At 41.3% G+C, this 25,047-nt stretch overlaps 1 protein-coding gene across 2 annotated transcripts in view; it reads left to right on the top strand.

The window, feature by feature from the left end:
- Window positions 1-25,047, top strand: part of GCM1 (GCM transcription factor 1) — a 289,129-nt gene that overhangs the window by 214,011 nt on the left and 50,071 nt on the right. The window contains exon 4 of one of the 2 annotated variants that reach the window (XM_085610844.1): window positions 7,018-7,146. The exons of the other annotated variant lie outside the window; for it this stretch is intronic. Coding sequence (XP_085466970.1) covers window positions 7,018-7,146 — 129 coding nt within the window. The remainder of the gene's footprint in view (window positions 1-7,017; window positions 7,147-25,047) is intronic. 2 annotated transcript variants of the gene reach the window in all.

The raw sequence follows: 25,047 nt of genomic DNA, 5'->3' as shown, positions 1-25,047 counted from the left end.
TAACTGGTCATGACTGTTTAAATGCCAACTAAAAAAGCGTTTATCTTAATGGAACAACATATTTTACAATTGGGAACTACCAGTCTGTCTTCTAATGTACTGCATTAGTAGTTTTGCACACGTGACACACCACTCGTGGCATTCAAAATGGCTGAGAAATTTATTGCAAACTGTTGGTGAACAAGCCTGCGGGACAGGCGAAACGCATCCAGCAGCTGACAATTCAATTGATATTTTCAGCAAGACACGGCGTCGTCATCCTGTCACGGATCAAGCAGTATGATCCGTTTTGACGACACGCCTTTTGGTCAGGAGGCGACAGTTACAAACAAGCAAAGGCGTTTATATATATATTTGCACGCAAATATAACAGTGCAAAACGACAAGAATATAGTAAAAAAAGAAAAGAAAGCTGACGCAATAGTGTACCCAACACAGCTCCAGAGACAAATGATGAAATCTCAAGTGTTGACACGGCTTCACTTTCAAGTGATTCCGGTTTGGAACTAGAAAATAGACAACAAATACAACCAAGATTAAATTTGGAGGAAGAACTTGATTTTTTAGTAGAGAAAAGACTTCAAACTTTGAGACCGAGGCAGCAAAGGAGGCCAACAGAGAAAAAAAAATAAAAGAAGACGTGACGGGAGAAAAAGGTGCAAACAAAGATCAAAAAAAGAAGAGAAAAACACAATGGCAAAGGAAATAACGGATGCCGATAATTCCATCGTCAATTTATCTCCTGTGGTTCTAACAAAAGCTGAGCAACAACTATTGATGCTTGGACTGAATTACTGCCCAGGCCAAAGTTTTGATTATGCCTCCACACGCATTGACGTATTTTGCTTCATTAGAAAACTGAAGCTTAAAATATTCTTTGCTATGAAAATGAATAAAAATAAAAATGATTTTGAAAGTAATAACACTGTCAATGACGATACTATATTAACAGCATCTGATATTCCTACCTTATTAACTCTGCACGATCTCAATGAGGCCACTGGATTGCAACCTTCGGGTCCTGATACCGACATGAATACACAAACTAGGTTGCGTAAAATCAATTTGGTACAGAAGGGGGCAGGAATCAGCCCGTTCAAAGCCAAGTCATGCTTTATCCCACTGATGCCCAAAGACGCGGTGGATGTTTTTCATGATTGTGTCATAGAGGATATCAAGAAATTATATCTTCAAGTAAAAGGTAAAAAAAGAAAAAAAGTCCAGCACAAAAAACAGGAATATGCAAACCTCATGAAAAAATTGGGAGAAAACAATCAGATTATAATAAAAAAAATCGGACAAAGGAGGTAACCTTGTTATATGGCCAAAAACCGATTATGTCAGTGAAGCAAACAGACAATTGAACAATTTAGGTTGCTATGAAAGATCTACATACAAGGAATATATATAGGCTAATGAGACCCTACAAAAGTTATTAGCACAATGGCGAAGGGAAGGACTGATCTCTTTTGATGAGTACAAATTTATGAATAATGAGTTTTCTGTCCTTCCAGTTTTATATCTGATTCCTAAAATCCACAAAGGCATTATGCCTGTACCAGGAAGACCAATTATATATCGGCCATTAAAAGCATTGCAGAACAAGTGGGACAATATATTGATTACTTTTTACAAGACATGGTTAAAGTATTACCCAGCTATGTAAAAGACACTGGTGATTTCCTGTTAAAAACTAAAGATTTAATGTGGACTAATGATATGTTGCTAATCACTCTTGATATTGAGTCTCTTTATACAAGCATAGACCATACGACAGGACTGTCCGCAGTCAAATATTTTTTGGAAAAAAGGTCATGTGAATTTCATGAACATAATAAGGTTATTCTTAATCTCATTGAATGGTGCCTGAATAATAATTTCTTTCTTTTTGGGAAGGAACTATTTAAACAACTCCGCGGAGTAGCAATGGGAGCCTGTTTCTCCCCCAGCTACGCGTGTTTACACATTGGCTGGTGGGAGGAACAGGTTCTGAAGCAAATACACAGGGTATATTTCAACAAAAACGTATCCTGTTATCTCAGATATATAGATGACATCTATATTTTGTGGCAAGGAGAAGAAAAGGAAGCTTTAGATTTTATAAAGGCCATTAACAATCTCTGAATCTCCACTTTATATCCCACATTAATAGATCAAGCATCGAATTTTTAGATGTAAAAGTCTATATTGAAAATGATCATTTTGAAACAACTCTGTTTAGAAAACCCACCGCAGGAAATGTCACTCTTCATGCCACCAGCGCACATCACAAGCATCTCATCGCTAGTATTCCCTACGGTGAGATTCTAAGACTTAAAAGAATTTGCAGCCTGGAATCAGAATTTGATATGTGCGTGAGGGAAACTATGACTAGATTGAGGGCACGGGGTTATTCTGACACTGTACTTAATGAAGCCATGGCTAAGGCCAATGTACGCCCCAGAATGAGCCTGTTTAAAAGCAAGGCTACCGATAGTCTTGTCCCATTGGTAGAGCCAGCCATTTGTGACAAAGTAGCAATCAAAGAAGGACCTAGACTGATTACTACTTTTAGCAGTGAGGAAAGAAAAATTAGATCTATAGTCAAAAAGAATTGGCCTATTATACTCACTGATGCTGTGCTTCGCACAAGACTACCCGCTACTCCTATGATCAATTTTAGGAGAGCTAAATGTATGGGAACAATTCTGGATAAAAGTAGCCCTGAAACGAGACAAAATGCTATGTGGCTAAAACCTGCTCATGGCTTTCGTAAATGTTCCTCTTGCAGGGCCTGCAAATTTGGCATAAATACGACTCATTATCGTACCCCCTTTAGCACAAAAGAAATAGCTATCATGGGGAGCTTCACCTGCAGAACAGAATTTGCTGTATATGTCCTGACGTGCACCTGTGGCCTTAATTACATCAGGAGCACTAAGCTGCAGGTGCACGTGAGGATTTTGCAGCATCTTCGTGCCATCCTACATAGCGACCCTGCTTATCCAGTGGCGCGCCATTTCAAAAGGGCTCACAACAATGATGTCACCTGCCTCAAATATTTTGCAATAGAATCTATTCCTAAACCTCGGCGGGGTGGCAATAGAGAACTTCAATTAAGGCAACTAGAGACCAGAAAGATTCTTAAATTCGACAGTAAATGGCCGAACGGATTGAATAATACAGAAGATATGCACAACTTTCTCTAGTTAGCCCTTCACTGTTACTTGTTCTCCTGAAGTAATCTGATCAGATGACACAATACTATGAGCAATACAATCTATTCTTAGGGTAAACTCAAGATATAATACATTTACATATAGGTTCTTTCTTTCGTACTTTAGTAGATTCCTAACTAATTGAAATCAGTACATTAATGTGGAATGATCCATATACCTCTGATGCTTCAACATTGAAAACATATGTTTATAATGTATTTGCACTTTTTTTTGTATGATGAAATTATAGAGATGATATTTATATGATTTTAGCAATAATTATCAGGATTGAATTTTTATTGTTATCAATATTTATATTTTCATTTTTAATCATACAGTTGCACATTATATGTATATCTTTTAAAAATTTGCACATTAGCACGGTTTTGCACAAGTCATTCAAATTGCTGCTATGCACTTTTTGCACTCTAATGGGTCTTCCACAACAATATATATTGCTAATATATAGGAAACTCTTTCATAGTTAATGCCCAACCTTTTTGTCATCTGGTTTTATATCAAGGATTTATCCTGTTATGATTGACTGTGGAAATACTATATAAAAGAGTATGTACTTAAACATGCTACGCTACAGAGAGAAATCTTTCTGTTGCAATGTGGGGATTTGGAATATTTACAATACCAAATGACTAGTTATTATGTTTTATACATTCTTTCCCCACATGCCCTTATATCGGCATATTGTTCTTATTTTTGTATTTATACAATAAGACAGTTTTTCTTCTAATATAGAATATTCCAAAGGTTGAAACTCAATAATGAAACAGGTTTTGTTTTATACCTCGATGTGAAGATCTTTTAATGCCTATGAAGTCTGTTTTCACTGTCCATGATCATGTGACTTGGAATACGTGGAAGTGTGTGTACACTATGCAGCATTTAAAAACATTCAGTTTGACTATGGTCCGCATGTGAACAAGGGCTTTCGAGCCCGAAGCGCGTCATTTGCTGTGAAGACATGGTCGAATAAACATCTTGCCTGAAGACTTGTGTGGTCCGTCTCGCCGCAGGAGGTTGCGGGAGTGTACGCGTACTGGATATATATATATATATATATATATATATATATTTCCACTGAGAAAAATGTTAAAAGGACGTTGTAGTTAGGTTATATCTTCAGTGACAATTTAATGTTTTCAAACTGAAAACAACGCAGAAATTCACCAGTTATAGTTATTGCAAGTAACTAGAACTCGTGCCATAAGATAACTATAACTCACACCACAACTATACCATTTTCTTATCAATAATTTAATTGCAAATGTTGCAGTGATAATTTCCATGTTGTCATAGAAGATGTCATGAGTGATGTAATATGTGGGGGTAATTAGCAGTGCATGGCAATGTCACACAACCCCCTTTATTAGGAGGGGGTTCCATGGATCCATGGACCCATGCGACACCAAATGTGCCACCTCTGGGGACTCACTCCACGGATCTGGAGCAAATCTCCAGAGGTGTCACATTGAGTGTGGTATGGATCCGCGGAGACAAAGAACCCCCAAAACAGTTTTTTTTATTTTGACCACAAGGGTGGTCCCAAAAAATGAAAGGGGAAATTTAGTTTTGAGACCCTCCACCCCCTTTTTCAGCCCCTACTTGACAGATCACCTGGAAACCTTTCCATGCACAAAGTAGGTAAAAATTAGCACTTGTTTTGGAATGTTTTGTGAAGATTTGCCAAAGGGTGCCAAACTTATAAGCAACACAAAAAAGTAATTTCCTATAGAAACACAATCCTTCATTTATGATATCTGCATTGGTTTGCTGCTGTTAGTAATTTGTTTTACTGGTCTACAGGAAAAGTGTTCCTGTCTAAAGAGGCACTAGAAGCTAGCAAGGGGACTTCAGTGTTTGGTATCACTGATCCAGTTTTGCAGTATATTTGGTTGGGCAAATATCAACATTTTGGAGAGCAATAGTGAGGAGTGGTCTCACCAATTAATAGTAGTGGGATCTCAGACTTAAGGCACCCTTCTTAGATATGGGATTTTTCAATCTTGCATCGCAAGAAGAAAAGATCAGGAATGTTCATAAAGATTAGGGTAAAAATTCATGTGCCATGATTGTTCATGATCTTAGAAGTCAGGCAATGAGATGGCATGTGCTAATTAAGCCTGGGCAAAATTTACATTACGCAAGCATAATTTGCATAAATTGGTGAATTTTGGTTTACACTTGTTCCATGAAATTAACAAAATTACACCATTACACCATGTTGTGTGTTTGTGGTAAGATTATAGCATGGGCGTGATGTAACAATGCTAACAACCAGAGTGCAAGATGCTGTTGCTCATGGCAATTGTGTTTTTTCACAATTTTTTTAGCTAGAGATGTGTTCTCACATAACAAATTAGTGTGAGGAAGAATTTCACATGTAAATATAGCACTATTCGGCCGATTTGCATTACGTATAGTTTTCCCATATGTTTCCTAAAATTTCGCATATTTACATAAAAGCAATTACACAAATTTACACACTTGTAGCACCAATACAATGGTGTGCTTGCTTCTGCAGTGAAGGCATTGCAGGGATTAATCTGGTGTTAAAACAGATACCATCTTCAAATATTGACAATATGTACTGGAGCCTGTTGATATAAAAAAGAGAGTCCATTAATATATAATGACCTTTATTCTTCAATGAGTTTGATCTTGGGTGATAGAGCCACACTGCCTTCATCCGCTTATAGCTTCCTGGCAAGTCGGAGCAGTTGAGGATCCATGCAGACCACAGGTCTATGCTGGTGCTATATATATAAAGTCATCTGTGAATAAATGATGTATTATTCAGGATTAAATTGCCACCTGCTTTCAAGTAGGTTTAATTTTGTATTAAAAGCACTGGCATTTTCAGCATTATCGTACTCTAAATATATATGGGGCCGATTCACAGAACTAATCTGAGACAAAATCTTAAACTTACTACTTATGGTATTCACAGAATGCACTTACGACTGCACTTACGACTACTACGGAAATTTCGCACCCAGGGCGGAAATAACGCAATTGTGCTAGAATCTCCACTCCCAGAATACCCACATTCTGGCAGGTTGAGCAACTCCTCAAGGCTAATCACGTGTCCAATGCCTACCATCCCCACCATGCATCAGATATAGTCAATTAACACCAGATTGTGGGTATTCCAGCCTGGAAGTGGAGATTCTGGCCCTAGTGCGAAAATTCCGGCACAGTTGTGGGATTTCCGCTCCGGGTGCAGGATTTCTGCTCTTGGTGCGGAATTTCCGACCCGAGTGCGGACGTAAAGTTAGTAGTCGTAAGTGCAGTTGTAAGTGCATTCTGTGAATACCATAAGTAGTAAGTTTAGGATTTAGTTCTGTGAATTGGCCCCTATGTTTTTTCCAGTTGCTATGATGCTGCATTCTCTCTAGCAACATCACCAATCAGGTTATTAGGGCATGTTTGTCCTGTGGGATGCAGCATTACTGTGAATTGTGTTTCTGTTCCCTTATCACATATGTTATGTTATAATTTATTTATAGAGTGTTTGTACGGAGATGCTTAGGAAAACACAACCTTAAAACTTTCCAGTGACTAGGAAAAAAGGGCAGAAGATATTTAATTATTAAAATGCCCGGATTTACTTTTAATGCGGATTAATTTGTGCAGTAATAACATTACCACACTTTTCACGTATTACTACAGGAACCTAAATGGGGGCTAAAAATGAAAGTGCATGTTTTGATCATTTTCATAGGTCAGGAATTATTAATTTCAAATGCTGAAATGTATTTGGCGGGCTATGTATGATCTGAAAGGCTGTTTTCTGTTTTAAAAGACTAAAGGAGCCCATGATCACCCAAAACCAGATACGAAGCTGGATTTTGAAACCAAAGCACCAAGATACAAAGATGATACCACTGTCATATCCACATCACTAGGCTTGAAAGGAAGCGAAGAAAATGAGGTATAGTATGATGAAGTGCCCTGGGATGATTTATTATAGGTTCTGACTCCGCGTAGTTATGTGGACAAGCAAAGTCTTCTACATCTCAATTTTGTATGTGCATAAAGATATACATGATAAACCATTTGCAAGACACAAACATGGAATATTTTCTTAAAATCACACTTTTCTTTCAACTATCTTGTCTCAAATTTCCTAATTTTATCAAGGCCATTGGAATTGTACAATGTAAATTGTATATTGCTTCTGGAAGCTGCATTTGGCTGCATCCTGTATATTAGACCTGGAATCCATGGCGTGGTTACCTCTTGACTTTTTTGCCTTCAGACCACCTGTTTTTGCTGACTTTGTTTTTGCTGGTCTTAGGACTCTGAGCACTTTACCAATGCTAACCAGTTTTAAAGGGCGTGTGCTTTTTATTTAAAACATGGCAACATTGGCTTATCCCCAGTTATCATATTTAATTTACTTATAAGCCCCTAGTAGAGAGCACTACTTGTGCCCAGGGCCTGTAAATTAAATGTTACCAGTGGGCCTACAACATTGATTGTGCCACCCACTTAAGTAGCCCTTTAAACATGTCGGAGGCCTGCCAGACCAGAGCCTGTGTATGCAGTTTTAACTTGCCATGTCGACCCAGATGGGAAGACATAACTGGTTCATGTTTGATGTTAAAATCCTAATTTAGGGTGAAGACAGATTTTAAATTACAATTCTGAAAATGACACTTCTAGAAAGTTGGCATTTTCTTGCCTTGCCACTTGGTGCATGACTGAGTGTGGCTGGCTGTTGGGCTTTCTGTATTCCTCCTAGACAGCCACACACAATGGGAGATTAGGTGTGACTGGATATGTCATCATTGGCAGGATGGGAGGGAGGAACTGGGCCCACCATCACTTACACCTGAATAGGCTGTGTCTTGTTCCCAAACAAAGGGCTACATACCCCCTGTAGTTAATTTGGAACCAGGACAGGGAAGGCAGTGCATCTGTGCATTTCAAAGACATGCCTCTTCAAAGGCTCAACTGTGTATAAAAGAAGGAACTTAGACACCACCACTTCAGTACACTTCTGAACCTATGTATACTCTTCACAGCAAAATGACTGTCGTGCTGTTTTAGGACTGTCATTCTGTTGGATTACACTCTGCTAAACCCCTGCTTTGTTGTGCTGACTTGCTGCTTGCTGCCCTCCTGCCTCGGTAAGAAGGACTGGACCTGCATCTCTTGAACCCAGAACCCAGAGTGACTACAAGGGCTAATTGTCTGCTCTCCTGATCTGAAGCCTCAGAGACATAACAGGCTTCCCAAAAACTTGCCCCTGCACCTGGACTCTGCCATCTTTGAGTCTGCCCTGCCAAGTGGTGCCTCCCCAGTCCTGGATCCTTGGAAGTGGGCTTAAGGTGCTTTCCAGCCTCTGTGGGCTGAGCTGAACCAATGCATCTCCTCTACTGCGTGGCAGAACCCCAAGCAGGACCGATGCATTGTCGCTGCTGCGTGGATAGAACCCACCGCAAAGACTTGCATTGCCATCGCAGCCTTTACCTTCAGAACTACCACTGTGCGACACACTTGTGGTGTAGGACTTTGCAACCCTCATCGATGACGCTGAACTCCGCATCACAGTCACACAGATCTTCTGAGCCAACACATCGCCCCAAGTGCGCACCTCATCCTCAACACCAAACTTCAAATCACACACGTCGATGGGGTCCTCGACATCAGCACAACAGGACTTTGCATCGCAGCCTCACCACTTCTCAAAACCGTCAAAGTTCTTCGGCTCCGCAAAACACATCTTCACTGCAGATCCACGCAGTGCTCCATAAACCAGGATTTAAGGTACTGTGTTCAGCGGGCCTACCTGGGTCCCTGTAGCCGACCCACTCTTCACCGCAGTCAGCTTGAACTTGTGACTTTGTCGCAGACCAGTGCGACCAGATATATTCACAGTTGATGCGTTATGCCTCTTGGTGCTATTTTCTCTAAAAACTTTAAAATTCAGTATCTCTGGCCCTACCTATTTTGGTCTTGTTGTATTTATTAATTGAAGCTCTATTTCTCTAACCTGGTGTGCCATTTTCTTGTGTGGTGGTCTCACAGTTTTACTCTTTGAAGTGTTGCATAGCTGCTTTACACATTGTCTCTAAGTTAAGCCTGAGTGCTCTGTGCCAAGCTACCAGGGGTTTTGTTGTGGGTATTCTGCTCATGCACAGAACTATGCGCAGGAAACCAGGACCTCAGAGAATTGTGGTGTACCAAAAAACTCACCTCAGTACCTAGAAGCCCTATCCAACTCGCATCAGTGTCACTGCATTCTTGCGAATAGGGCGCATCCCTGCGTTTTCAGAATGGAGAAGCGTGGTGTTAGCATGTTTTCATAACTCCACGTTTCTCCATTCTGTTGGAAATATGCTCCTCATAGTCTTAATTCGAGACCAATTGTTTATAAAAATATTACTTTTTGTATGTTTATTACTTAGAACCAAAGATATTTTATTGCAGCTAAATACTTTTTGTGAAATCACAGTTTTTAAGCAACAAAGTGGACATAGTGCATTTTTCGAACAGTTCAATGTTAACCTATGGAGGGAAAACAATCATGCAATTTCACGACTTACAAATCCAGTCTTTGGGTTTTAGGACCAACAATGGGCAAGGGTTAGGGAAATATAGAGACTGCACGACCAGCAACCCTGGGGTGGCCAGGTGCAGTGGAGACATTATTTTACTGGACCCAATGTTAGTCAATGGAGACTGGGGGCACGCAAAAAGGTGCTGGGGAAAGCAGGCCGTCCTTCCTCCCTGGGTTGTAGAAGTCGCTAGGCCTACAGGACAAGTCGCCTTTTGGAGCAGGTTTCACCGAGGGCTGCAGAGAAGCCGGTAAGGACTGGGGCCAAGTCAGTTGTCACCTGGAGTCTTCACTGCTGCAGGCTCTTTGGTCCTTCTTCTTTAGGTTGCCAGGAATCTGAGGATCAAGGTTCAGGGGAGCCCGTAAATACTCAGGTACTGGCAGGAAGTAGCTAATGGACTATTTACCTTTAGGATGACTACACCCTTTGTATGCCCACTCCCTTTGGGGAGGGGTCATACCCCTAACCCAAATGGCTAAAATACTCACAACCAATATGGAGGCTTCTCAAAGTAGAAGGTCACTTCAGTTCAGGACAACCTGGGGTGGTCCAGACTGAGAGAGGACACACCTCTCATGATTGCTAATTTTACCGCTGATCATGCCACTAAATATGTGGGGATTAGTCAGGGGGGCAGCATCTCCTCTTGCTGTAGAGGTCCTGGCTAGCATAACAAAGGGAAGGAAACGTTTGAGGCTCACCACCCTTGACTGTTGTTCCTGCTTAGGGGTAGGTGGGAAGCACCGCCACCCAAAGCAGATTTTGTTTCTGACCCACGAGAGCACAAGGTTTTCCCCTCAGGTGGTCAGAAATATGTCTGGAAGTGGCAGGCTGGTGCAGACCAGTCAGCTACACTAGTGATTAGTTATGTTTCAGGTGGCACCTCTGTCGTGCCCTCAGAGTGCATTTATTGAGTAATCCAACACTGGCATCAGTGTGGGCTCATTAATCTGAGATGTTTGGTACCAAACATCTTGGGAATCGGTGAAGCCATCATGGAGCTGTGGAACTCGTATTGACAAGCTCCCAGTCTATGTACTCGGTATGGCTTCACCATGCACTTATAAAGCCTAAGAATAGACATATAGATAAACATCAATCGACACTATAGGGGCATATCTGATCATGCAGTTATGCCCTCACCCTGCTTCAGGGCTGTGAGGCCTGCTGTAGGGGTGACTTAACGTTGCCTCTGGAAGTGCTGACAGTCCTGGCCCACAGGAATGTGCACCAGGTTGACTCTTCACTTTTTAGGGAACCAAAACACGCAGGCTGCCATGGCAGTGTGCATGTGTTTGGCGTGGGGTTTCTTAAGGTGGCATAATACATGCTGCAGCCCTTAGAGACCCTTTCTGATCAGAATGCCCTTGATACCACTGCTACCTTTTACAAGGGTCTTATATATGAGCCAGAGGTGTGCCAATTGTGGAAACAAAGGTACAAGTTTGGGAAAGAACACAGGCACTGGTACCTGGATTAGCAGGAACCAAGTGCACAGTCAGTCAAAGTTGCATCAGAGTCAGTGTGAGGGTGGGGTACTGCAACAGAAACCCATTTTCCTACATTGTGAATGTATGCCTTATGTGAGTAATCGTCGGTGAGTGAGCCTATGTGAATGTGTGTCTCGGTGTGTGTATGCCTGCTTGTGTGTGTTCATATCTATGCCTGTGGATGTCTGTGAGAGGGGAATGGTATGCCAGGCATTAGAAGCATCTCAATAGTGCACTGCTCAATAGATATCACGGCCCCAGCATAATCAGGCCATATAACTATTGGGGTCATTCTTGTTGACATTCTGGCTACAACTGGCATAACAGAGCCCTTCTCAATGACAGAACATTACGATAGTCAAAATACTAACCAGTCCAGTGAAAAGGTCCTTTTACCCTGGTGAGCTCTGACAAGGAACAACTTGCTGCCTACACGCAAGAGCTATGCAAACACCCACACTTGTCTGCTATGTATCAATTGGTTAAACCATCATTGGGTTTCAAATGTCAATACTGTCAGTAACTCATCCTTCAAATTAGTCTGGCAAGCCAGTCTCCATCCTACAAGAGGCCTCGGGAGAAGGAGGGGGATCTTCTTAAAATATGTTTATCCCACCAGGCATTAGTTTCTCTCAGGTCTATCATCTGTGTATCCTCTTTATCTTTTTTATGAGTGACAGGTTGCTTAGGAAGCCTTTTAGATGGGCCATGGATTGCACAACTGCCTTCATATATCTGATGGTCCTTACCTTACTCCAACACTGATTGCTGCTTCTCCCTGGAAAAGTGAATCTGGTTCTTCCCAACTGGCTCTGCAGGGGGTACCCTTGAATTCTATTCTAAAAACTTAAATAGTCCTCAAAGCCCAAACATCCAATATCAGTTTCGGCCAAATGGTTGCAAACATGCTCATCTTCCATCCACTCTTTATTGGGGGAGAACCTGAAGGGTTTTCTAGTATCCCTGGATCCTTCCCTGGAGGTCCTGCCACTTCCTCTGTTTCTCTAGGAGGGGAGAGGCATAGGATAGTTTTTTTGCTCTCTTCAGTATATACATTTGCCTCAGTTTCTTTGGTATCCCTGAGGCATGTCCCACTGTGCTCTGTCAGATGGGCATGCTCTACCTTCGACAGCCTCGTCATTGATCTTGTTGAAGAACATCTGATGAGAGAGCTTGGCATTGTCCAGAGCTGTAACTATATGCACACGTTTGATATGCCCCTTGCTGAACACATTGACAAATACCACTCTTCAGCAAAGGCCCCAGCCCAAATGAGGGTACCACCACTCCCGATAAGAATGGATCTGCACTGCTCCTCAGAAGAGGTGCATTTGGAACTGCTGAGAAAGCAAACCACCCAGTAGGCCACACTCACCAGTATCTCTGGGTTCATTTATGATCCCTTTATATTAACAAACATGGCTAAGTCTACAATCTTCTTGGTGTGACACACGTAGTCCAAAAGCTTATCCTTACAAGCATTCCAGAAATGGTTCATCCCTTTATTCAGATTCTTCACACACTTGCCCATGAAAGTGTCATTTAGAGTGTTGCAGCTCATTTCTCCTCAATGTCCCATTTAAGGAATTCTGCCCATATGTGAATCCTCACATTGTTATTCATAGGTTTTCTCAAATGACCGAATGATGCTAACATACTACAAGGTCAGCAAATCACATACAAGTGCAATCTATGATTAAATAACCCTTCCTTTGTTTGTAGTCTGGATTTGAACTATGGAAGCTACATATCACACCATTCATATTTGCCAGCTTCATGTGTTTTGTCGCAGTAGCCCACACTAGTGTATTATGGACACTGTAGTAGTATACATTGCAAGCTATGAATTGAAAACACAATGCTGCAAACAGTGGCAGAGCAGAATTCCCAGCCTGGCTGAGCTACAACTCCAATGGTCATACTCTGCTCTTACATGAGTGCATCATGTTGATCAGTGCAACTGCTGCCGAGGAGTTGAGCTTTCAATGGCCCGGGGGGCTACTCTCTGAAGCCCTATTTTCCTACAAATGGTTCTGGGCATGTGTCTTTGTGGCTTAGCCCAACCTGCCCTCTGATAAATTCACAGGTAATTTGTCATCTCTGTGTAAGGTTTACAGCTAACTTGTTCACCCCTCCCAACTCCGCAGGATCTCAGCTTGGCAAGGGACAATGGGTTATACAAGCCTTAGCAGAGAATTGTTTCCAATGTTTTCATTTGACAATGAGTTTCTCTGCAGACTGAAAGTAAGGGTTAGGCTGTGAGAACTGGGCCCAGCCTTGTCAGCACTTCAGTTCTCAGCACAGGGAAAGTAACCTTTAAGGTAGAGATGTGTGTACAGATGTGTGTACCCTTTAGGGTAGAGACGGCTCTGCTCCTCAGACGGTTACTATCCATTTTGGAGGCAGAGTATTTTATGGGGAAAATAACAGTAGTTTAAAAGCAGAATGTATTAGTATATTGTAAGCACATTTAGAAAGAAAGAGAGTTAGAAAAGCAACATATTTTGTAAACATTGTTATGTTGGAAAGTGCTAATGCTTTCATGAAGATTAATGGGCTGATTTAGAACTTGGCAGGACTTGTCTGGCTGTCGTTTTTTCATCAGCCTTCCTACCTGCCAGCTTGGTGGTCCACCCGCTTAGATCTTGGCTGGTCCTTGGAGCGAAAACCATTGCAGTAACGCCGGGTCTGGCAGGATCTTTCTCCATGCGTCAACGGCTTCAGAGACAGATGCGACTGTTGGAGGGAGACCCACCAATTTTCTCGCTGTTCAGATTACAATGTTCATATGTGCGAGGCAACTGTGGAGGAGAATTTCTCAAGCTCGGGTTGGCAGAAACAAGGAAAAAGATGTAAACACCTACCTTTTTTTAGGTTCCCACTTCCATTTCTATCCTGAACCCCATCGTCTTGGCCTTTCCTGTCCTTCTACCACTTTACCACGACGCTTAGCCACCCCTTTGTCACCGGAATCTAAGGTAGGTGCAAAGAAGTCCAAGGGGAACACGGGAATCTTTAAGTAGCTTTATTCAGTAGTACACAGAAAAGGACCACCAGCTCAGGCAGCAGCTCAGCTCCAACTGTCAGAGCTCCAGTCACAGAAATAGAATATTCTGTTGTCATGTAATGACACATGGAATATAGGGACACATCCCATCCCAGCAACAGGGATAGAAAGGAAAGAAGGGCAAAGCAAGGATATGGAGGAAAAGGAAAAGAGAGAGGAAAGTAGAGTAGGCCACAACACATATACCTCCCACACAATAAAAAGGAAAATATTGCAAAATACAATAAACTAAATTGGAACTGCAGAAGAAACAAAATGCACAATATTACAGTATAAATGTCTGGAACAATTTCTTTTTGAACCGCAATGAGAACAAAAAGCACAGTACAGCATTCACAAATATCTAGGACATTTGATAGTCTTTATGCCAGGTCGGTCTGTATCTCAATCTACGGTAACTTCCTCAATCAGGAACATCGGAAACAGGATCATCACAAGCAAAATCAGAACACTCAAACTCACTTGAAACCAAACCCCGACCATGTCTATGAGCATTGGAACCAGGTTGCCATTTAACTAACCTAGACATGCTCCATACCTCACCAGAATCCAAAACAACAACATTATTTCTGACTTCCTTGATGCTAAGGGGCCCCCATAAACCGTGAACCACCCTTCTTCAAAAAAACAGGATTCCTGATCAACTACTTCATCACCAACACACTAATGCTTGAGAAAAGAGGAATTTTTCTGATCAAACCTGTTTGTGTTTTTTTCTTGGTACTGTCTCCATCTAGAACCAGTTTGCTCATTCATCTCTACATCAGTCACATCCAACTTCAACCAAGCAGAACTCAACTTGTCATGAGGTTTCCTGCCTCTCAGAATCAAAAAAGGAGAAACTGAAGTTAAACAATTGGGAGTGTTGTGGTGAGCCCACCATGTCTCTCTGAGCATTTTTTAAGAGAAGACCTAGTCTGCAAAGCTCTTTGAGCGCAACACTTGACCAATCTATTCATGCTTTCAGCCAGACCATTGGCTTGCGGCGAGTACAAATCCGTCTTAAAGTGAGTGATGGATAATTCCTTTAGGAATGTTCTCATCTCATGGGAGACGAATTGGACCCCATTATCAGTGATGAGGTGATTGGGAATACCTTCTCTGGAAAACTCCTCAGAGAGAAATTCAATAACAGTTCTAGTGTTGACGACCGGCTCACATTTGGTAACCACCCACTTGAAAGTGTAGTCCACCAACAACAGCACATAGCACTCGTCACGAGCAAACAACTCAAAAGGCCCGGCAATGTCCAAACCCAACTTGGACCAGGGCTCACAGGGAACTTCCACAGGTGAGAGAGGTGCAGTGCGGGTCTTTTTGCTCTCGTCGCTGTTGGCACACTCCCAGCAGTCTTTGACAACCTCTTCCACCTGCCGATCCATGGTCGGCCACCAGTACCACTCCGAATCCCTGACCTTGGTCAGATTCCTCCCTAGATGTCCCTCATGGGCCAAATTGATAATCTTGCACCTAAGATCATGAGGAGGTATCACACGATTACCCCTCAAGAGTTTCTCGTCAAAAACACACAGTTCATCCTTGACATTAAGGAAGCATTTCAAGGATTCAGGTGCATCCTTGTCTGCAGGCCAACCCTTAACTGAAAATTCTTTGACTATTTCCAAATCATTGTCACCACGAGAAGTAAAAGACTACTCATCGGAAGTGATAACAGACTCATGCACCCACGCCACAAGAGAATTCTCCACTTCCACACCAGATTGATCCAAAGGTAACCTGGAAAGACAGTCTGCAATGGCATTCTTCGGTCACGGCACATACTCAACCACAATATGGAACTCCGATAACTCTTCCATCCAACGTTTGATTCTGGGAGAAACATTGTCAAATTCTCTACAAATGAAAATTTGGCACAGGGGCAATGGTCAGTTCTGATAACCACAGGTAAACCCCAGAGATAAAACTTAAAATGGTGGATAGCCCAGAAAACTGCCAACGCCTCACGCTCAATCACAGAGTAATGCTCCTCAGCACCCCTGAGTGAGCAAGAAGGAATAGCAACAATTCTGGACTCTCCATCCACAACCTGTGACAGGATCGCCCCCAACCCAAGCATGCTGGCATCAGTGAACAGTACAGTTTTCTTGCAGGCATCAAAATGCCCTAACGTAGACATACTACCAATTACATTCTTAATAGAGTTGAAAGCAGAGGAGCAATCATCAGACCATGAAAATTGAGCTCCCTTCTTTAGTAGCAACCTGAGAGGAGAAGAAACAAAAGCAAAATTCGGAACAAACTTGTAGCAGAATTCTGCCATCCCTAAAAATGATCGGACTTGATCTTTGTTAACAGGTACAGGGGCTTTTACAATGCTCTCGGCAAGATCCAATTTAGGACTGATCCCTTCACCAGAGATAGTATGTCCCAAATAGTTTACAGAAGACACACCGAATTTGCACTTTTCTTTTTTGATAACTAACCCTGCATCTTGGAGTCGCTGTAAAACCTTCCACAAATGCTTGTCATGTTCCTGTTGATCCTTCCCATAAACAAGAATGTCATCCTGGAAAATGAGAACTTTGGATAACCCTTCCAGGACTTTATTCATGACCCTCTGGAAGCAGGCCGCAGCAGCTGCCAGGCCAAAGGGCATGCAAATGAATCTGAAAGCCCCCAGAGGTGTCACAAACGATGTCAAATGCCTGGAGTCCAGATGAAGTAGAACCTGGTGGTAAGCAGAAGACAATTCCATAACGCTAAAACATTTAGCATCTTTTATCAGAGCACGGGTCTCTGAGATGTTTGGCAAAGGCTGCTTGTCAACACAAATATGTTTGTTTAAACCACGCAAGTCCACACACATGTGAATCCCCTTGCCCTCATCTTTGGGTGCCAAAACGATGGGGGCCAACCACTCAGAACTTTCAATATCTTCAATGACCCCCGCAGCTAACTATCTCTTAAGCTCCTGATCTAAAGGGTCCATCATCATATGAGGAACTGTCCTTTGCTAACAAATGGTTGGGCATTCTGTTTCAGAATAATTTTATGCTCAAAATTTTTGAGCAAACCCAAATCATCACTGAAAACCTTGGAGAACTGTGAACTCGCATCATTAGATAGCGAACCAGAAGACAGAAGTTACAATTTCTCAGGTGAATTCAAAGTGATACCCATATCTCTTTGGTGTCTCCACCCAAGAAGATTATCTCCCCTCTTTGCCACATATACCTTCCCAACAGTCACTCTGTCCTTGAACTGAATTCTTTTGACTATGTATCCCAAAACATCAATCTTGACACCACCATAACCAACTGGGTTGATGTCTGGGGGAAATAGCTCGACTTTGTCAAGACCAAAAACAGTGTCCCAATTGGCATCACTAACCATGGTATAAGGTGAACCCGAATCAGCCTAGACAGGAAATTGTTCACCACCAAAAAACATCTCACACACAGGCATGTCCAGCTTATCACCGTCACAACTCCATCCTCTTTAACACTACACACAAACTTTTTCTCCTCCTCAATACAACGCACCATCTGGTTACTGCTATTATGGCACACCCGTGCGTAATGACCCCTTTTTCCACATTTATTGCAAGTGACTGATCTTGCAAAACAATTGTGGCTGTTGGATAAATGTCTCTCACTCCCACACCTAACGCATTTAAAACCAGGCCTGCTGTTCCTGGACCCAGCATGGACCCAGTCTGTTCTGAATCATAAAATCTGTATTTAGAACCTATCTGTTCCAAATCAGATGACTTCTTATCTTTCTCACCATGAGTCCCCTTCGATACCCCTTTGGGATCATCTTTCTTGGAATCATTTTTCTTAACCTCATGAATCGCTTTATAATCAACAGAAGTATCATTGCCTTTCTCAGGCCTCATCTCTCGCACCCACATGTTAGTATTCTCCATACTTTCCACAATGGCTAAAGTTTCTTTGAGATCAGGATTCTTGGTAAGGAGCTTCTGCTGCACTTTTACATCATTTGTGCACCTGACAATCTGGTCCCTCACAAGAGAGTCCGTGAGTTGCTCGAACTTACAAGTACGAGCCAACGTCTTCAAAGTAGCCACATAACTGCCAATCTTCTCTTGTTTACCCTGTACTCTAGAAAATAATTTGTGATGCTCCAAAACCTCATTAATCTTAGAACTAAAAAGGTTTTTCAAGCATCATGACAGACATGTCATAAACGTTTTCAGACTCACCCTCTCCCCGCCCCAGCACAATCTCATCCAAACTATCGTAAACATGTCTACCTTCAACACCTAAATTATGCAATAATGCAGCTTGCTTCCTTAAAGCTGAGAACTTTTCTCCCCCGATGGCTAGTAAATAAGAGTCAAATAAGAGCTTCCATCTCTTCCAAGGTAAGATGGGATCACCTAAATCTGAGAGGAATTGTGGTTGAGACATGCTAGAAGAAGCCATGTTAAAGAAAACACACAAAAAGAGTGAACAAGTAATTATAACCACAGCACAGTGCTTGAAACTGTAATTAGACACTAAAATAAAATTATATGTGTAAAAATACACTTTAAAATGAGGGCATAACTGACACACCACAGAGAAAAATTGCTCCAGAGTCTTAATATATACACTTGTAGAAAAGGAAAAGTGTGCACATCACTGACACGCTCCAGAGAAACACAGTACCTTATGAAAATAGTGTGCGCATCACCGCGCAAGTTTCAACTGGATAAAATGCAGAAGAAGTGAGTGTATAACTGGAAAAATGATCATTCCAAGAAATGGTGTGCCACTTAATGAGGAAAACAAAACGCACATGCTCTAATTTCCAAAAGAGATGTGCGCATCACCACGCATGCCAATATCTCAACAGGAAGTGTGGGCATGCCCACAAGACGACGGAAAGTGTGCGTGCAACTGCGCACGCTCTCTGCAGATGACCAGTTACGTGGTTGTAAGCTCAGCGGTAACTTCAGAAGCGTGTATTCTGCGCATGCACAGCGCACGTAACCAGAATGACAGCACGGCAGGGACACGAAGATACTCCAAGTGCCAGAAGATCCATACTTCAAGGCAATCACTCAACCGAAATCAGCATGTCTTGGTGAAGCAATCCAGAATGAAGAGCGGAGAAGCGCTCGATGCGAAACGCACGTTACATATGGTTGTCAAGGGAACCGTACAACAACGAAAGGCCTCAGGTAGGAGACGTCACAAAGCCCCACTGCTTGGTAGTTCGACTTGAAAACTACTGTTGCTCTAGGCCTAGAAATGTTTTAGAGTTCAAGAACTGGGCCTCGTAGATCAACGGTGAAGGTAAACAAATTCTCCCAACACATCCAAACTAGGAAATAAGTTAGTACAAGTGTAGTTTACAAAGTACCTGAATCTCCGTAGTCCAAGGAGATAACAAGATATATCAAATAAACGCTGTAGCACAAACTTTGGTTCGATGGGGAAACTGATGGTCCAAATTCCTGTCCCCACGCAGGCACAACTTGTCGCCAGTGCAAAGAAGTCCAAGGGGAACACTGAAATCTTTAAGTAGCTTTATTCAGTAGTACACAGAAAAGGACCACCAGCTCGGGCAGCAGCTCAGCACCAACTGTCAGAGCTCCAGTCACAGAAACATAACATTCTGTTGTCATGTAATGACACATGGAATGTAGTGACACATCTCAGCAACAGGGATAGAAAGGAAAGAAGGGCAAAGCAAGGATATGGAGGAAAAGGAAAAGAGAGAGGAAAGTAGAGTAGGCCACAGCAGTAGGCTTCTGTCACTTGTCTCGCTATGAATCGTGTGGTTTTCTCCACGTGCGTTTTTACATTGCTCCTACGAGCAATTTTTTATGTGTCATGCATAAGTGCACATCCTACCACTGATCGTGGTAAAATGTACACACCTGTATTGACACATATACATTATTTTTTAGTGGTGGTGGTTGTATGTATACATACAATATTGTGTATATGTTGTTGGCATGCAATGCTATATGTACAAAAGGTGCATTACACATTGCTTACATATACATTTTAACACATTCACAACATATGTATGTGTATTGAGATAATGATAAGTAGTATTTAACTGTCTCCACATCAGCAGGGCCTCACTCTGTCAAGACCCAGATGCCAGGACACCGCCAGCACAATGGAAACATCTAAATCAGCTCAGCGCAAGCCCAATGGCCTGAAGGCAACGGAGCACTGTTAGCCAGTACATAAGGCAGCAGCGGGAACCTGTCTATTGCTGCAACATCTAAATACGATGGCTGGACCACTGTCAGCTCGATTGAGTATTTGGAACAGGCGCCAAGGCGCCATGACCGTAGTACTGCCAAGATCTAAATCAGGGCCTAAGACTTGCAGGAGAATCCAAGAAAGTTAAATTGACAGCAAGTATTTCTTTACAAATGTTGAATCATCAACAACCTTTGTATGTGAAAATACTCCTAATATTTTTCATCTGTGCTATTATGATTTTCATACAATGTCACTCTGTGTGACTTCATTAGGGTGATAGATAATATGATGTCATGATGGGATGTCATTGTGGGGTCAGAGACCATATGATGACGCTTCCTATGATGTCAGTTATGCTGATTAGGAGACCACCCAAACTATCACTGCTACTTAGTTGTTTGTGGCCAAGGTTGAGAACCCTGAATGATGTAAATGAACACATGCCAACTTCCTGTAAACCAATCAACACCAATAATATTTAGCTGTAAAACGTTACCGACGTGTTTCTGTTACCAGCAAATAAAGAGGACAAATTAATTTATAATGACCAATAGACATGAAATTTCAGATATGAATTTTCTTTAAAGGTGCATGTTGGTTGTGTAAGGTCACGTTTTGTAGTTTTATTTACAAGGTTTTCTGTCAAATTAGTTTTTATTTTCAATATTCTGTCAGTTTGGTTAAGAAATGAAAAGCATAATCCTCATCTCAGCACCACCCGTAGAATTCATGTAGTCATTTGAGGGCAGATTTATCATTAAATTGCGTCGCCCTAGCTCCACACAAGGGGGCGCAAGGGCAAAGCAACTACTAAGTCAGATTTATGAAGCCATGCAAGACCACTTTGCGCGTCCCTGCGTGGCTTGATAAATCTAGAGTAACGCAATGCAACGCAAATCGCTGCCTTGAGTTACTCTGCCCCAGGGAGGCGTTCCATGGGTGGAGCGTGGGTGTTCCCATGCTTCCACCCATGGATTTTGGCACATTCCCAGATTTACCATTACCAGTAGACCTGGGAATTTGTCAAAATGCTATACCTCCTCAGGTGAAGAGAAATATCTTTATTTTTACTCGTTTTTTAGGTCGAGCCTATACAGCTCTTGCGCTGTTGTATCTTTTTTGTGGAGTCTGACTCCTCCCACCCTTTAGATTGTCTTTTTTATGTATCATTTAAAAATCATAGCCTTCAATAGGCTAATGGTGGGTGCATGTCCCACCTTTTCTTTTTTTTAAAGTTGACTCCCCTGGAGCATTGCCCCAGGAACGAGCAGCAAAGCACACCAGTCCCTGCCTTTACAATTCCAGCGCAGTGCGCGTCTTCGGCATTGCTGTCATGAATCATGTGCTTTACAGTGTCCCGGAGTACAAGCAGGAACCGCTAAGAGTGCTCCTGCATTAGCACGTACTCTACGCCCCCACCCCCCCCCCCCCCCCGGGGGCACAAGCAGGCTTCCACTCTGGCGTGCCTATCTTGTTTCACCTAACCATCCCAGCTCTCCTCTGCTTCAACCTGGCACTCTTCCATCCACAGGTTTTTGGTGGAGCAACACCCAGCCCCCCTCGGCTCTTGCCTATGCTGTGCATCTGCAAGCTGATGCGGCACTTTCGCTTTTTGAGTCAATCAGCGGAGAGGAAATGCACTCTTGCCTATTCTTGATAATAAGAGGTGAAGCCAGGGGGAGTATTGCAACACTTCTACAGTTTTTTAGCGTAGTTTTCAATCTTCTAACGTTTAATTGGCAGTCTGCCATATTTTTTTAATGATATGTGATTGGCGAAAGTTGGATATGATCGTCTTCCTTTTGTATTAAAAAAAAAAGGGAGTTACCCCAATGTGAAACCAAAGGAATGGGGCACAGAGAACCAACAAAACAAAAGTCCTTACGCTCAATATAAAAAGGGGAAACACTTTCACCCTGGACCAAGTGTCAATAGTTCATAAGGGTATCAAATTTCCATAAAGGAGGCAATTATTATACAATAATAACTGTTGTCTGTTTTCAAGAATCCTGCACTTTAATCTACCATGCAATCATCACGATTTATGTATGAGCCAAATTCTAAATTCAAAACGGATATAAAAACAAAATTGTTAAGGACATTTTATTTAACTCATTGGTCTTTGATCATACTTAAAAACATCTTTTCTAAGACAAAATGCCTAGCAATACCTCCCAGAGTGGGTTACAATCTTATTCCTACAGATTTCAGATAAAACTATTTGTTTTTATTAAAAAGTCGACGCAGCATTTCAGTGATTTCTGTAATGTTTCCACCTTCTTTAGGACTAAAAAGTTTCATCAGATCTAAATTTTAAAAACTTCATATCAGATCTCTAATGATAAGAGTGCAGATTTAACATTCTATACACATAACAATTCTTCTAGATATTCTAAAATTCTGTTTTAATTAGTTATTCTTCTCCTATTCTATGCCCCTTGTGTTGCACCGAGATTGTTTGCCAATGGATATCCCATCATCTCTGTCTAACATACTTTCAACAATATAGTACTACTCAGACTTTAAATAGAACTATAGAACTGACACTTGGCCCTAGAATGTCTTTAATAAACTTGCATAATCCGAACAATCCACTAAATATTGTACGATTACATGCTTAATAAGCGCTTAATCGTCCTAACTGTTGTTCTCTTTTAATAGTTTAACAAAACACATTTTCATTTTGTTGCTATGTTTGAGTTCAGAAAACATACTCACATAGAGAAAAAAAGTTACACTTATAATACCAGTAACCATGTTCTCATAGGTTTCTCTTAACATTACAATCATTATTCTATATTCAATTTTAGAGAACCATTTGACTTAAATTAAGGCATGGGAGCACTTTATACAACTCTCAATTTGGTTCGTCCTATATGTACATACCTCATATTTAATTATATTAGGGTTCAATTGTGCCATTTGTGGGGGATGACCCTCCAAACTCTTCCAAAATGCCTGCTTGTTGATGAGCCTATAATGCAAAAACACCATTCTTCAGTTTATCTTATTTGTACATCACTTACTATCTAAAGGTAAAGCCATTCTTGTTGCATACCTTGTCAATGGCCGTGGCAATCTATATTGTCCGCAAGAGCCACCATATCTCTATATTCATGTGTAGATTAAAAGCCACTTGAATCACTATTGCACTTTTTCTATGAAAAAAATTTCACAACAGTTTTTAGTATTAAGGATGCAGGATTTACTTAGGACTCTATCAACAAGGATTTATAGCTTTAATCGCTTACCATTAAAATCAGTAAGATGCAGGCCCTTTTCTTTTTCAATTTTGTATTCGGGTATTTACATCAAACCAAAATCGAGTATTAATTCTCTTCAATTTTCTATGATTATATACACGATTTTATTCCGACCTGTGGTTGAATAAAACAGGATACATTCGTATATCTTTTTACTTGAAAAATTGATTTCTTATTATGAAAGAAAGGATTATTTTCAATTTTTATTTTACAACTATGATTGTTGTCACCCTCACTATTATATGTCTACAGGGTCAATCTCTCCACATATTTTGATAACTCCCCACGTTCGCTATTAGAATGAGCACTATGACATATAATGAATTAACACAACCGCTACACATTTGTATGCGTTCTATTCGCAATAAGGCTCATGTGTCCTAGTTGTAAAACTGGTGCAACTTGATGTCTTTTACTTATCTGTTTATCATAAAATGATCGAGGGGTCTTAGTCCGTATTCTATAGGGACCTCCTCCTAAAGTTTTTTGTTTTCCTTAATCTGGTCAACACACTCCGTTTGTGGTTTACTTTGACAATAGTGCCTTGCTTTAACTGGACGTTCATTTGGGTTAGAATATATTGTCCATCCAAACACTGTAATAAGCACTCGTGTCAATACCTTTACCATTTAATTTACGAAAGCACTATATTATCGGTACTGTTTTGTTTATAGTGATTTCAAATAACAGTCATATACATCCTGGCGTCAATGCTGTATATTGTTATCGTTCAGGCATTAGTCCTATGGTCTTTTTATTCCCTGTCTAAACAGAAGACCATAAATAATGCCCCTCTTCCTATAGGTAACTATCCATGCAACTCATGTAATAACTTCAGTAGCATTATAAAAGGCAGTACACTAAATCATAATGGAAGTAAACATAACATTAAAAACGTCATTAATTGAAGGACTAGCAATATGATTTACATGGTAATATGCCCGTGTAACAAAGGGTGTATTGGGAAGACTTCCCGAGAAATACGCACTAGGATCACAGAACACAAATCTGCAATCAGGACAAAGGAAAAAACTGCCCCTTTAGTGGAGCATTGGTTGGATGAAAACCACACAATAGAAGAGTTAAAATGGTGTGGCATAGAAGTAATCCAACCTAATGCACGGGGTGGTGACCTGATGATAAAGAGAAAAAAACGTGAACAATTTTATATGTCGCGTTTTAATACATACAAGAATGGACTGAACAATAAAGAAGAGTGGGAGAGGCTACTACAATAGAATATAAGGCAGTTTTCAGT

The sequence above is a fragment of the Triturus cristatus genome, chromosome 6 (assembly GCF_964204655.1).
Source record: "Triturus cristatus chromosome 6, aTriCri1.1, whole genome shotgun sequence".
Lineage (NCBI taxonomy): Eukaryota > Metazoa > Chordata > Amphibia > Caudata > Salamandridae > Triturus > Triturus cristatus.
Note: the sequence above shows the minus strand (reverse complement) of the source record. Positions and strands in the feature narration are given on the sequence as shown.